Below are 12,989 nucleotides of genomic sequence, written 5' to 3'. Positions count from 1 at the left end.
GAGGACAGCCAATACTGGCCTCGCCTCCTTGTTTCCTCCCTCCTCTGGGTTCTCCAGCGTCACGTCATGCAATGCCAGAAGAATGAATATAGGCTTTTGAGCAACGCAAGAGTTGTGCTTTGAAAAAATATCTTTTTTTGGAAGGTCACAGGTCAGCTATTCCTATGGCTAATTCTGAAAACAAATTGATTCAGATTCCCAGACCACGCCCTGTACAGATCTTGGAAGCGAAGTGGGACTCGGAATTCTTTGGTGTTCCAAGAGCTGTGGACGGTTCTCTTTTGTGTCTAGGGTGGTGCCTTTTGAAATACTCCGCTTCTCTGACCTGCCAGGGCTTTCAGTGTTGCAGATGCAAAGGGGAGTTGATGTGTGACTTTGGCAAGATGGTTGCTGTTGCGCAAATGTCTCTTGCACCCACAAAAAGGTGTAAGCCTGTTTATATCTTTAGCACATTCCTTTCCTCCTATGAAGCTAATTAAGGCAGTATCCCATCGGTTCGTGCCGCTTTATCACTGTGGGCATATTAGCAATGCCAAGACATCTGCAAAATTGATAAGAACCTGGTGTGTGGCTTCAGTTCTTTATGCCAGAGGTTCTCAACCTTTTTCTTTCTGAGCCCGCCCCTCCCCGCCCCCCCCGCTATAAAAAGTCCATGGCCCACCTTTGCCACAACAACTGTTTTTCTGCATATAAAAGCCAGGGCCGGGGTTAGGAAGTAGGGCAATTCCCTGGGGCCCCACGCCACAGCTAAGTTGCTCAGGCTTCGGCTTCAGCCCCACGTGGCAGGGCTCGGGGCCCTGGGCTTCAGCCCCGCACTGCAGGGCTTCGGCTTTCTTCCCTGGGTCCCAGCAAGACTAACACTGGCTCTGCTTGGCGCCCCTCCTCCCCCAAACCTGCTTGCGGCCCCCCAGCGGGGCCTGGACCCCTGGTTGAGCACCACTGCGTTATGCTGTCTGGGTGGTAACGCTGATTCTGAATCCCTCGCTTATCTCTGGACCCCTTAACAGTATTCGTTGTAAAAGACCTTGCCACATGTCGTGTGTAGGACTAATTGACCTTAAAGTTGGAGGCTGGCTAAATGGTGAAGGCATGATCTGTAGATGCGTTAGATCTTTGAAAGATGCCCTGATGTGTTGGCTAAACCTCCCTTTGCTCTAGATTGTTTTCCTTTCCTTTCTGATGTCAAATTCCCATCAGGGTACAGAGGCCACATCCCATTTCCTGAATGACCTTGGGATGAAATCAGAGCTGTGTGCGCAGCACAGAAGCTAATTGGACGACAAGGTGTTTCCAAAAGATTTGAACCCCTCTCCCCTGGCACAGTTGGGAGTGCTGGACAGCAGAAGAGGCTCTACTCAGTCATGGAGTCTAAGCCTGATCCTTGATCGGAGGCTATCTTTGGGCTCTGGAGGAATGTCTTTGTTTTAAGTAAGGCCTTGTATATTCTGAACATTGCAACAAAGGCCCTGGATTTCTGGGGCCCTCTGATGCTGAATTCTGCAGCAGACTGGAAATTCAGCTGTAGCTTTAAGTGTGGGTGTGTGTATGTGTACACACATCGCATGGTGTGTGTGTGTGTGTGTGTGGAGTTATTGGCTATGGAAACAATTGATCTAATCAGTGCAGTATTTCTTGTTTGACGTTCAGTTTGTGATCCCTTCACGTTTTCTTCATTGTAGAAGTTGTCAGGGTGGAAGCTGGACACTGGCATCTGGGTAGTGCACAGTTGGGGCGTTTGGAGAGAGGGTTAGGGTGCAGTTTTTTTTGTAGGCGAAAGGCAGCTTGAACTCCAGCAACCCTTTTTCTTATGCCAGCTGTTTCACTGCCCCCACCCCAGTCTATTGCTGTGTCAAATAGTGATGCCTGGAATCGTTAGTTGGTGTGTTTCTCCGACCAAACGATCAGCTGTGACATAGCGAATGATTTAAATTGCCAGCAATTTTCTAACCTATCATGAAGCTTCAAAGTCAACACCCCATTGAGATGACTGAGGCAGTTCACAACTCTCGGCTAATTTCAGGCTGTCTGCAGACTCAGGAAGGCAGCACTGCATCTGTTGACATTTGGGAAGCTTTTTATTGCACGAGACAACTTTCCTGTCCTTCTCTTCCCTCTGCATCCTGCTAGGTTTACAATGTTTACATGGCAGGGAGGCAGCTGTGTTCGAAGCGGTACCGGGAGTTTGCCATCCTCCACCAGAACCTGAAGCGGGAGTTTGCCAGTTTCACCTTTCCGCGCTTGCCGGGGAAATGGCCTTTCTCTTTATCGGAGCAGCAGTTGGATGCCAGGCGCCGAGGGCTTGAGGAGTATCTAGAGAAAGGTAAAGGGCCAGAAGCACAGGCCCAGGGCTCCATTTAAGCTGTCGGCTTCCAAGCAGGGGAAAGGTCTTACGGTGATGGCGGTAGAGCCGACCAGCAAGGGAAAGAGGCTCATTTAAAACCAGGCTCGAGTTTCCAAGCGAAACACTGCAAGAAAAACCAAACTTCACTTGACATAATGGCGTGTGTGTTATTGACTTACTGAGCACTTCCAACAACAAAACATAGTTAGTTTTTAATGCATGGTGGGCCGTTATTTACAGTGTTGTGGCACTTGCCAGTAAACACACGCGTTCTGGATGGAGTGGGGATGAGAGGGAGATAAGGACAACTTGATATTGTGCAGAGACTCGTTCTTAAGATCTTTTTCTTAGGGAATCCCAGCCAGACTGCCGTAACTTGGCCTTGCCACTGCTGTATGTTTTAAAGGGTGGTATGCGTCTCTGTTTAAGCTTTTGTGGCTTAGAGCCTGGAGTCTTTTATGGCTTCAGTTGCTTATGCTGGGTAGCGATGCCGCATCCAAATCCCCTCCTTTATCTGTGGACCTCGTAAGTGTTCTTAGTAAGAGACCGTGCCCCACACGTGCCGAACAAGGCGTTGTAAATGGGGATCAGAAAGGAATATTCACCCCGTGGTATAGCCCTGTGCTTGGCTTGCCTTGACGCAGCAGGGATTGGCTATTGCTGGGTGAGATGGACTGTGCGCGCAAGTGCTTGTGGCAGGTGCCAGTTTGACAGCCTGAGGATTCTCTGCGTAGAGAGGGTACAGCATGGATATTAGCACAGCAAGCTTCTCCCGCACGTTGTTCATATATCTCAGCCCTGCCTTCCATGGCCCATTGAGTCCTCAGCCTCCCTGTTAAGTCTTTCAAGAACGGAATAAATCAGCAGTGTCTGTTAGCGTTGTGGACCCTGTCCTCAGTGGCTTAGTTACCACTTCATTTCACACCGGCCACCTACCACTGACTGAAAGTTATCTTCCCTTCCCCCAGCCTCCGTTCAAACCAGCCCCCTGGGGTGGAAAGCTCTTGTGCCCACTTCCAGGTGTGATCCACTAACGCAGCATTCTCTTTGTCCTGCAGTATGTTCCATACGAGTCATTGGGGAGAGCGACATCATGCAGGAGTTCTTATCGGAATCGGATGAGGTAAGCGGGCATGCTGGAGACTACGCCAGAGTGCTAATCCAATGCTGTGTTTTCCCTTTCATAACTGTTACCTTCAGACTGTTGATTGTAACAAACTAAACCCCTAAGTAAAGTATGGCCAAACAGAGCAGGTCGCCTGGTTGCTTAGGCTAGGTCTACACTACCCGCCTGAATCGGCGGGTAGAAATCGATCTCTCGGGGATCGAATTATCCTGTCGCGTCAGGACGCGACAATCGATCCCCGAATCGACGCTCTTACTCCACCAGCAGAGGTGGGAGTAAGCGCCGTCGACAGGGAGCCGCGGAGGTCGATTTTGCCGCCGTCCTCACAGCAGGGTAAGTCGGCTTCGATACGCAAATTCAGCTACGCGAATAGCGTAGCTGAATTTGCGTAATCTTAAATCGACCCCTCCCTGTAGTGAAGACCTGCCCTTAACTATCTGTTGTAGACCAGTTACACAAAGAAAATCATGGCAAAAAAGTAGTAGTCTGATGTATCTGTAACCCCAGAAAGCTGCCTGATTGGCCACTAGGTACCATCATAATGGGGGCAAAAGACTTGTCCGAGGTTGCCATGTGCCTCTGTTCTAGCAGTCTGCTATTGATACAGTTATTCCAGGGGATTGCTGCAGTGAAGAACCGCTCTGATGCCGTTCTTGTCAGTTCCTGGAGTTCAGATTTCTACAAACAAGCAACCAAACTCTCTCAATAGTGGGTCCTTGCCGTTCGTACCATGTCCCCTTGGCAGGCCCAATAAAAGATCCATTGATGGGGTTTGTTGCTGGCTGCTTGTGCTAGTTGCATCTTGCAGCACTGCTGGCTTCTGTGTAGCCTCTGGTAGCTTGAGGAGCTTTGCATTTGCATGTTACTCGTATTTTATGCTGCAGCCTTTGGCAGCCGAGGCAATAGATGTTATAAACATTAATGTTTTATCTCGGAATAATTTAGTTATGATTGCAAAGCAGGAATTGTGAGTCGTTGTTTTCCCACTAGCTGTGACTTTCCCCCCCAAACTTCTTGTGGTATGTAGAGTTGCTGTATCCAAGAGCGTTTTTTCCTTCATTGGCAAACTTAGAATGCACTGATTCAGGCAAGTGGAAAATCCTATCCAATCGTGACCTGAAATGGTTCACTCAAGTTCCTGTCTTGTGACGCTGCTGCGTTCACCTCTTCCTTTTTTTCAAAAGTTGCCTCTGTTGCAATCAGAAATCAGTTTCTGAGGCTTGAAGATTCATTTTGAAGTGCAGTTATATTCTGAAAAGTGACTATGTAAAAATGACCTCTTCCTGTTGAGCAAATCTGTATTTGTTCATAGTGACGCTGGACACCTTTGACTCGAGTGAATGGGAGCTGGAGTGTGTTCTGGCTCACACAGCCTCAACCAGAATGATTAACCAAGTTTTTTTTGTAGGACCAAATTTTCTTGTCAGTTACATCTATGAACACAGGCCAGAAATGGTCTACAGAACCCTTAGAGAGGGATGATGATGATCCCATGGTTAGAGCACTAGGCTGGGATAATAGACCCTGGTTCAATTCCCTGCTCCACAACAGACTTCCTGTGTAAGATCTTGGGCAAATCACTTAATGTCTCGGTGCCTCAGTTTCCCTCTATAAGGGAGATAATAGCTCTGCCCCGCCTCACACAGATGTTGTGAGGATAACCATTACTATTTGTGTAGGGCTCAGATACCATCATAATGGGAGCCAGATAAACTAGATACCAATAGCGATGGGTGAACCAGAAAGAGCCTGTTTTAATTCTCAGACCCCAGCGTGACTTTGCAGGGCTGGCCGTTAGAAAAATATATCTTCTTGTAAACTTAGCCAACATAATTTGAACTCATGGAGTGAGTTCTGGATCATGCCACTTCTGGATCACTTCTCTGGAGTAAAATAACTCCTCTTTAGGACTGTTGTATCTCCTGCAGTACCTAGATTACTAATTTAGTGATTCCTGGTTGGATGCTCTGTGACATGATGGGAAGAAAGGACTCTGATGGATTACTTGTTCTTTTCTCTTTTCCAGAATTACAATGGGGTGTCAGATGTGGAACTAAGAGTAGCACTACCAGACACAACAACAGTGACAGTCAGGGTCAAAAAGAACAGCACTACAGACCAGGTGTATCAGGTAAGGTGCATATTTGCATGAAACTTTCTAACGATCTGAAATAGATGAATGTGGCTCAAACTTGAAGCAAGACCTTGCATGCACAGAGAGACCTTTCCCATTGCTGTTCTCCGTGGTGGGTGGGTTCCAGTGGAACTATTCCTGCAAGAACGTAACAGGGGAGAGAGCGCTGGAGAAATCCAACCTTACATCTTGGTGAAATGGTGTTTCCTTTGGCAGTTTCTCCTGCAAGGGCAGAGTCGTCGCTCTGTTAATTTTTACTGATAATATTTTAAAAGCTGCAGCAGGATTTCTCTAATCACTAGACAAATTCTATTTTGTGGCTGCAGAGAGTTAGCTGTCGGCAGGCAATGAGAGCTTGCAAACCCAACATATGATTCTTGTGCGGCTGTCTAGTAGGGCAGTGACTTGAGTCTTAATAGGAGCAGTCTGCGTTGGGGAAATCGTGAGCGTGGGGTTAGTATTTAGCAGCCTTGTGTAGTTGGACTAGTAGGCTTAAGACCTGACCCTGGGGAGGTCCTGACCCCTCTCAACTCCCATCGAAGTCACTGCAACATCCCACACCATAGTGATCTTAACTGGTTTACAGCTTCGTGAGTATGCCTAGAGTGTGGTGCTGCCGCCAAGGGATCCATTTAAAGTAGGTTAACAAAATGCAGCCAATACTGCTGTAACTGAGGATGGTAGCTCATAGAGAATTAATGGGGGAAACCTGAACAAATTAAAGTGTTGCTATAAGTAACAGAGCCAAAGGACATGCATGCCAGCAAAATCTCACAGGTTCTAGATTTATGCAGTGAAAAACTGTGCTTGTCTAATCAGACTCTGTGTATATTAATGCATTTAGGACACAGTCTGTTGAATTGCATGCTTGTATCGAGGTCCTACTTAAGCAAGGCTCTGTTATCAGCATGCAGGACTGAAGTATTGCTGGAAAAACTCCTAAGGGAAGGGGGGGAGGGCGTCTGTGCCTGGTGTACTAGGAACTGAAACTTGAGGCACCAGAAGAAAAGATGACCTAATTGTCAGCTGTGGCAGTGCTTGAAATCTGGAGCAGTTTACAGAAGGAAAGAGCGAGAGACTCTGAGCCCTAGTTAAATAAAATGTGTGACTGAACCGGAATAGCGCTAAAGCTTTCCTTGGTGACTAATACCCGGGATCGGTGACTTGGAAATAACATATGTGAAGCTAGGCTGGCCCTGTCCCCGGAGAAGGTCGGAGGAGCGCTGAGCACTATTTTGCTGACACCGTTTTTCCTTTTGGTTGCACTTTAGGCTGTGGCTGCTAAAGTAGGGATGGACAGCACTACAGCAAACTACTTTGCCTTGTTTGAAGTGATCAATCACTCCTTTGGTAAGTCTCGTAATCCTCCCAACCCGACCCCGCAAAAGTTGTGCAGCAGCAGAGCCGGCTGGCGTTCTCATTTCGCTCTTATCTGCTCTCAAAATCCAGAGCCCCCAGGGGAAATCTGCCAGGCCTTGGAGACTCTGGTAATGAGGAGCCCTCGACGTTTGATAGTTTTTGCTTCTGCTAATGCTTGACTTTCCCTTTTTTTAAACAGTTCAAGGAGACTAAACTGTGAGAAACAAAAACGTGTTTTAGTTTTAAGGATTCCAGTGTGCTTAAGATGCTCTTTATAGTGCCTGGGAGGATGAAGGGCTGAGAACTCTGATGGCATTTGAGCCTGGTTGTGGGAGTCTCGGGGGGGTTTAGATGATGACACCTCCCTGCCAGCTAGAGCTAAGTAAAGCATACTGATTTGATCTGTGTTTTTTTTCCAATCAGCAGCAGCAGCAGCGTTTGTTTTTCACCCAGTTTCAAACTGGATTTGCTGAAGCAGAAGGAAGTCCAGTAACTTAGACGTGACTGTATTAGATTTTATGTGCTAGGCTTTGAGCCAAGGGGTCCTGATTCCTAGCCCTGTTCCCACAATCTGTATGTTAACAACTTTCTTATATAGCTGAAGGCATGCCCTAAATCCTTGTGTTATGTTGCTAATTGTGCAATATAGGCTGAGATGGTACAAACTGTTCCCGCTGGCTTTTGCTTTGAAAGACATGTCTGGCTTGGATTGCAGAGGCATTTTTAGATTTTTTTTTAAAGAAAGCACTTCTAAAATATCTCTGACACAGCTGACTAGATTGGCATGCAGATCTTGATCCTGGATCATCAAAGTGTAGTGGGTCATTCCTGTGAAGCGGCCTCAATCACAAAATTACCACTTGATGCCACCGAGTTGACAGTTGCTTTATCAGAGATACCTGGCGCTGAGATGACAGGGCAGGATCCCAGGGCATTGGCAGATGTGTGTGTGGGGAGCCCGGGACTGGACTAGAAGGGCGTGCTGCAGGACAGGATTGAAATGTATTGGCAGAGCTGTGTAGGGAGCCCAGATAGGAATGTCAGGCGTACTGGAGTTCAGAATTGGGGTGTATTGACAGAGCTTCACACAGGAAGTTTTCACACTGTGTAATTCTAACCGGTGCTATATAAGAGCTGGGTATTAATAATAGTTATTCCTTATTTTTACGAGCGCCATGCTTCTCAAACGATTGAAAAGTATATGCTCTAGTTAACCTTCATGACGGGTGTATTGGTAAAACTCATTCTGAATATTCACAGTTCTGTATATACTGTACACACTCCATTTAAAAAGCAACAGAGGGTCCTGTGGCACCTTTAAGACTAACAGAAGTATTGGGAGCATAAGCTTTCGTGGGTAAGAACCTCACTTCTTCAGATGCAAGGGCATTGGCAGATCTGTATGTGGGGATCTTGCATCTGAAGAAGTGAGGTTCTTACCCACGAAAGCTTATGCTCCCAATACTTCTGTTAGTCTTAAAGGTGCCACAGGACCCTCTGTTGCTTTTTACAGGTTCAGACTAACACGGCTACCCCTCTGATACTTGACACTCCATTTAGTTTCCCTCCAAACAACTGAGCTCCATCTGTGATCGTGCAAGGACAGTGTTCCTACCTGAACGTGGGGCAGAAAAGTCACTCAGGTGGGTCATACTGGCCCACACTGTGTTTTTCTCCCTCATTTAGCAAAGTGTTTTTTCAATACAGTAAACTCACAACAAAGGCATGCTGCCTATGGTACCAACCATCCCGAGCTGATATTGAATAGCCTGAAGGCAGCTCCTTCGTCACTGACCGCTGTATGAGTCTTTGTTCTGGTTCTGATGGCAGACTGCCCAGATAGTGTGTGAGATCCTCCTGTCGCTTGGGAGAATCTTAAAGCCGCTTCAGTGTGTGTGAGAAAATGTATTGTACTGTTCTGAAGTGCTCGACAATAGATCATAAGAATCGTAGCCCCACTAGATTCCGTGTTATTCACTCCCGTAGGCCAAAGCAAGACTTCCCTGCATTGTTTTCTCCAGTGGCTTGAATGCCCCAATGCCCAGGCCAGAGACACAAAATCTAAGGCTTGTGCAGGATACATCCCTGTACTCGTCACGAAGAGTGAAAACAAACTGTGACGGTCTGACAAATGTAGTCTTTCTTCGCCAAGCGTGGCTGCTTTCAGCTGAAGTCCTGCGTTACACAGCTGCTTGCCACACAGACTTGAGGTACAACCCCTGGGGAGCAGCGTTCCTCAGACAGCAGGTCAAGCGAGTGGATTCTCGTTTCATACAAATTCCTGATAGCTGGGGTGCCTGTGTGTTGACCTGAGCCTGCAAATAACTAGCCTAGTAAAGCTCCGACATTGTGAAGGCAAAATTCAGATGGGGGAAGGATCTTGGAAAAAGCAGAGCTGGGGTCTTGATCCCATCTGCTCCATGGGACCTGCTCACTCACTTGGCTTTGCATTGTGTTAGCTGAAGCAGTGTAACTTCCCTGGTGTACAGTTATTCATTTGTGTTGCGGTAACACCTAGGAACCCCAGTCATAGGCCAGCAACCCATCGTGCTAGGCGCTGTACAGATACGGATCAAAAGGATGGTTCTTGCCCCCAAAGAGCTCATCCTGCTCTTCCCATGCATCTTGCAGTGCGTAAACTGGCGCCCAATGAATTCCCACACAAGCTCTACGTACAGAACTACACGTCGGCGGTGCCGGGGACTTGTCTGACTATCAGGAAATGGCTCTTCACTACAGAAGAGGAAGCCCTCCTGAATGACAATGACCTCGCAGTTACCTACTTCTTCCACCAGGTAGGTGCCTGTGAATTCCTTGCCTCGGAATGCTGAACTCCCTTTATCACACGCCATTTAAAGCAGCTCCCGCTCGTGATGCTGTAGCTAGTCCGAATTCCAAGACATTGAATGCCCCAGCGCCATGACGAGCTTGGGGCAGGGCAGGCCCCGTCCTATGTACATCGCTGTTGTGTAAGAAATGGAAATTGAGGGTTGAGTGATTTGCCCACTGTCACCCAGTGACTCTGTGGCAGGGTCAGAAACAGAATATAGGATCCTGCTGTTACTTATCACTGGCTCAGGCCCTCAAAAAGCAAACAGAACTCAGGAGTCCAGACTCCCTGTCTCCTGCTCTAGCCACTAGATATGCTAGGACTCCTGGGTTCTTGTCTGTGCTCTCACTGACCCATTGTTGTCTTTGGTAAGTCACTTCACCTGTTTTCCTTCATTTACTTCTCTGTAAAACCAGTATGCCCACCCATTGCTGTGCACTGAATTCATATTGGTAAAGCACACAACAATCCCGTAGAAGTGCCAGGTGAAAGTCCTGCATTTCAGACCAGTGAAGAAATCCCTTAACCGTCGGTTGAAGACTCAACTTTGCTCGGTTTCCTTCCCCCTTTTTTCATGTAGGCTGTAGATGATGTGAAGAAAGGTTGCATCAAAGCTGAGGAAAAGTCCTACCAGTTACAGAAGCTATCTGAGCAGAAAAAGATGGTCATGGTATGTTTGTTCTTCTCTCATTACTTGGAAATAGCTGTTTTTCCTCTGGCAAATGAAATCAGGTGCATTGGCCCTGAATTGTGCCTTTCCGGTCTGCAGTGTAGCTATAAAAGCTTTCCAAGGAAAGCTGTGTTTGGAAGAGCACTGTGGGTGTATTTTGACTTGCGTTGGTTGAATACACAAGGGAATGCCAGGTTGCTGTGCCAGTCCCCCCATGCAAGGTTATCATGGTGCTAACTGGTAAGAGAGACTCCCAAAACACTCGGTGAGTTAGTTTGTATGGAGCTAATGTCCATATGCCAGATCATGCGTTGCGTTGAGTCAAACTCCCTTACTTGCGTGGTGTGTACCACTGGGGCAGGACTCAATTCTTGTTTAGAAAACATTGAGCAGGTAAATCTACAGCCCTTAAAGACTTTTTATAAATCACTCGGTTGGGGTCCTTTTATGGTAGCTCTTCTGCCTGTTTAGTATTTGATGAGCAAAGGACTGTTTCCATCCTGATCTGTTCTAAGAACAGGAATTGTTTGACCAATAGTGCATCTCCTCCCGTATCCTCTCTCTCTGTGGCCAGTACCAGACGTTTCAGGGGAAGGTTATAAAACCCATCGCCAAGCAGTCTGCATAGCTAGTGCTTGTGGCGCTAGTGTAACTTTATTTACACACCTCCGGCTTCTGCGTCTGTGCCAACACGGCTGCGCACGAGCAAGCTGGGGTGTTCTTCTGCCTTGCACGTCACCACATCGTGAGCTGAGCTCCACTCCTAGCCTCCCTGTTGCTGCTGGGGCTGTCAGAGGCAGAAGATGTAGCTTCAAGGTCAGAAGACTCATTGGGCTTGTACATGGAATAACTTACTGAATTGCTCTGGGATCACTGAGACTGAATAAACATGGGGCCTCCCACTGTCCTTTCTGACTCTGAGCTCCATCCTGACAGGTTTTATTTCCCTGACTGCCTTTGGTGGATGCTCACAGCCTCTAGCAGTGTTCCCGCCTGTAGGTTGCTGGTCTCTGGTGCCAATGACCTCCCAGTTTGAAATCCTCTCCCAGTTAGTCTTTGCCAGCTCTTACCGTACCTCAGATTCATGGGTGGCGGGTATAATAGGCCAGGGAGGCGTTGCCTCCCCCGGCGCTGCCGGACCTCCAGTTGCAGGGTTTGGTGGTGAAGTTTTTGCTTTATTATGCCCCATGCAGGTTCCGGGGCGCCTGAAGAGGCACATACCTCCTCCTCAGCTGCCCCGGAACCTGCATGGAGCATATCAAAGGCATCTTCTACAGATGGTGGGCGGGTTGGGTCCGGGCAGGGGGAGGCTCGGCTTGGGGCTTCGGCTGCCCCAGCCGGGGCTCCTACGCTCGGGGAGAGGGGGCCTTCCAGGCTGCGGCTGGCTCGGGGCTCCTCCGGGCGGGGGGAGGGGGAGCCTCGGGGCTTCAGCCAGCCCAGCAGGGGCTCCTCTGGGTGGCTGTGGGGGAGCGTTCTGGGCTGCGGCTGGCCCGGAGCTCCTCCGGGCGGTTGGAGAGGGATGGGGAGGCTCAGGGCTTCGGCCAGCCTGGAGCTCCTCTGGGCGGGGCAAGGCTCGGGGCTCCTGCAACCGGGAGGGGGCAGGGGGTCTCGGGGCTCAGGCCGTGGGGAGGGCATGGGCAGAAGGGGCAGACTGGGGGATAGCCTCCCCAGAGAGGGATTCCACCCGCCGCCCATGCTCGTACTAGTGGGAGCCCTGTTGACCCTTTTTGCCGGTAACAGCTATCACAGATCATTGCAGGAGGATCTTGAAAGTCTCTGTGTGGAGCTCCAGGTCACCTGAGAGGCTGTGGTGCCTTAAGCCAAGAGTTGCATTCTAATCACTCCCTAATCCGTGTATTTGCTTACCACAGCGAATACTAAACATCCCCCTCCCCCTGCCTGCTTCACCGCTGAGCTGGAGAGACACTCCAGTAAGCCTGGAGCCCCTTCATTCCTTTACCGGCTGGTTCATCACTGGCTTTTCAACTACTGCAAACATCATAAATAGCGTTAAAGGGCCAAGGTCAAGGTAATATAATTGGAACTCTTCACCTGTGCTAATAACTTCCTTTTGCAATAGAGTCTACAGGTCCCAGTTGTGGTTGGAGCAATCTTGTGCAAGGAGCTGTTCAAACTCACTGGAAGACATGGCTCTTGTCCCCAAAACCTTAAATAAAACACTTTAAATCATAAAGCTAGGGGGAGAAATTAAGGTTCATATTTGGAATACAGGACTACTGGGTTCTTTTCCCAGCTTCGTCACTGACTCCCTCTGTGCCCTTGGCGAAGTCACTTGAAACTTTCTTTGTTTTCCCCATCTGTAAAATGGGGATGTGACAACTTACACTATAACCTAGTCTACACTAGAAAAAGTGAGCTGGCATAGCTATACTGGCAGCCCCCCAGTGGATGCAGCTATGCAGGTTTATACCAGTTTCCTGAACAAAATAACTGAGACCAGTAAAAGCACTTTTCCCTCCTGCTATAGCTACATATACGCTAGGGCTTTGGCCAGGATAAAAATAATTG

General features: G+C 48.4%; 1 protein-coding gene across 2 annotated transcripts in view; it reads left to right on the top strand.

Annotated features, from left to right (window-relative positions):
- The window catches only part of SNX27 (sorting nexin 27), a 61,105-nt gene that overhangs the window by 34,881 nt on the left and 13,235 nt on the right, over nucleotides 1–12,989 (top strand). For both annotated transcript variants that reach the window (XM_054010581.1, XM_054010580.1), the window contains exons 3-8: nucleotides 2,128–2,320; nucleotides 3,400–3,464; nucleotides 5,494–5,598; nucleotides 6,873–6,951; nucleotides 9,592–9,755; nucleotides 10,371–10,460. In XM_054010581.1, the coding sequence (XP_053866556.1) occupies nucleotides 2,128–2,320; nucleotides 3,400–3,464; nucleotides 5,494–5,598; nucleotides 6,873–6,951; nucleotides 9,592–9,755; nucleotides 10,371–10,460 (696 nt within the window). The remainder of the gene's footprint in view (nucleotides 1–2,127; nucleotides 2,321–3,399; nucleotides 3,465–5,493; nucleotides 5,599–6,872; nucleotides 6,952–9,591; nucleotides 9,756–10,370; nucleotides 10,461–12,989) is intronic.

Source organism: Malaclemys terrapin, chromosome 21 (genome assembly GCF_027887155.1).
Source record: "Malaclemys terrapin pileata isolate rMalTer1 chromosome 21, rMalTer1.hap1, whole genome shotgun sequence".
Taxonomy (NCBI): Eukaryota; Metazoa; Chordata; order Testudines; family Emydidae; genus Malaclemys; species Malaclemys terrapin.
Note: the sequence above shows the minus strand (reverse complement) of the source record. Positions and strands in the feature narration are given on the sequence as shown.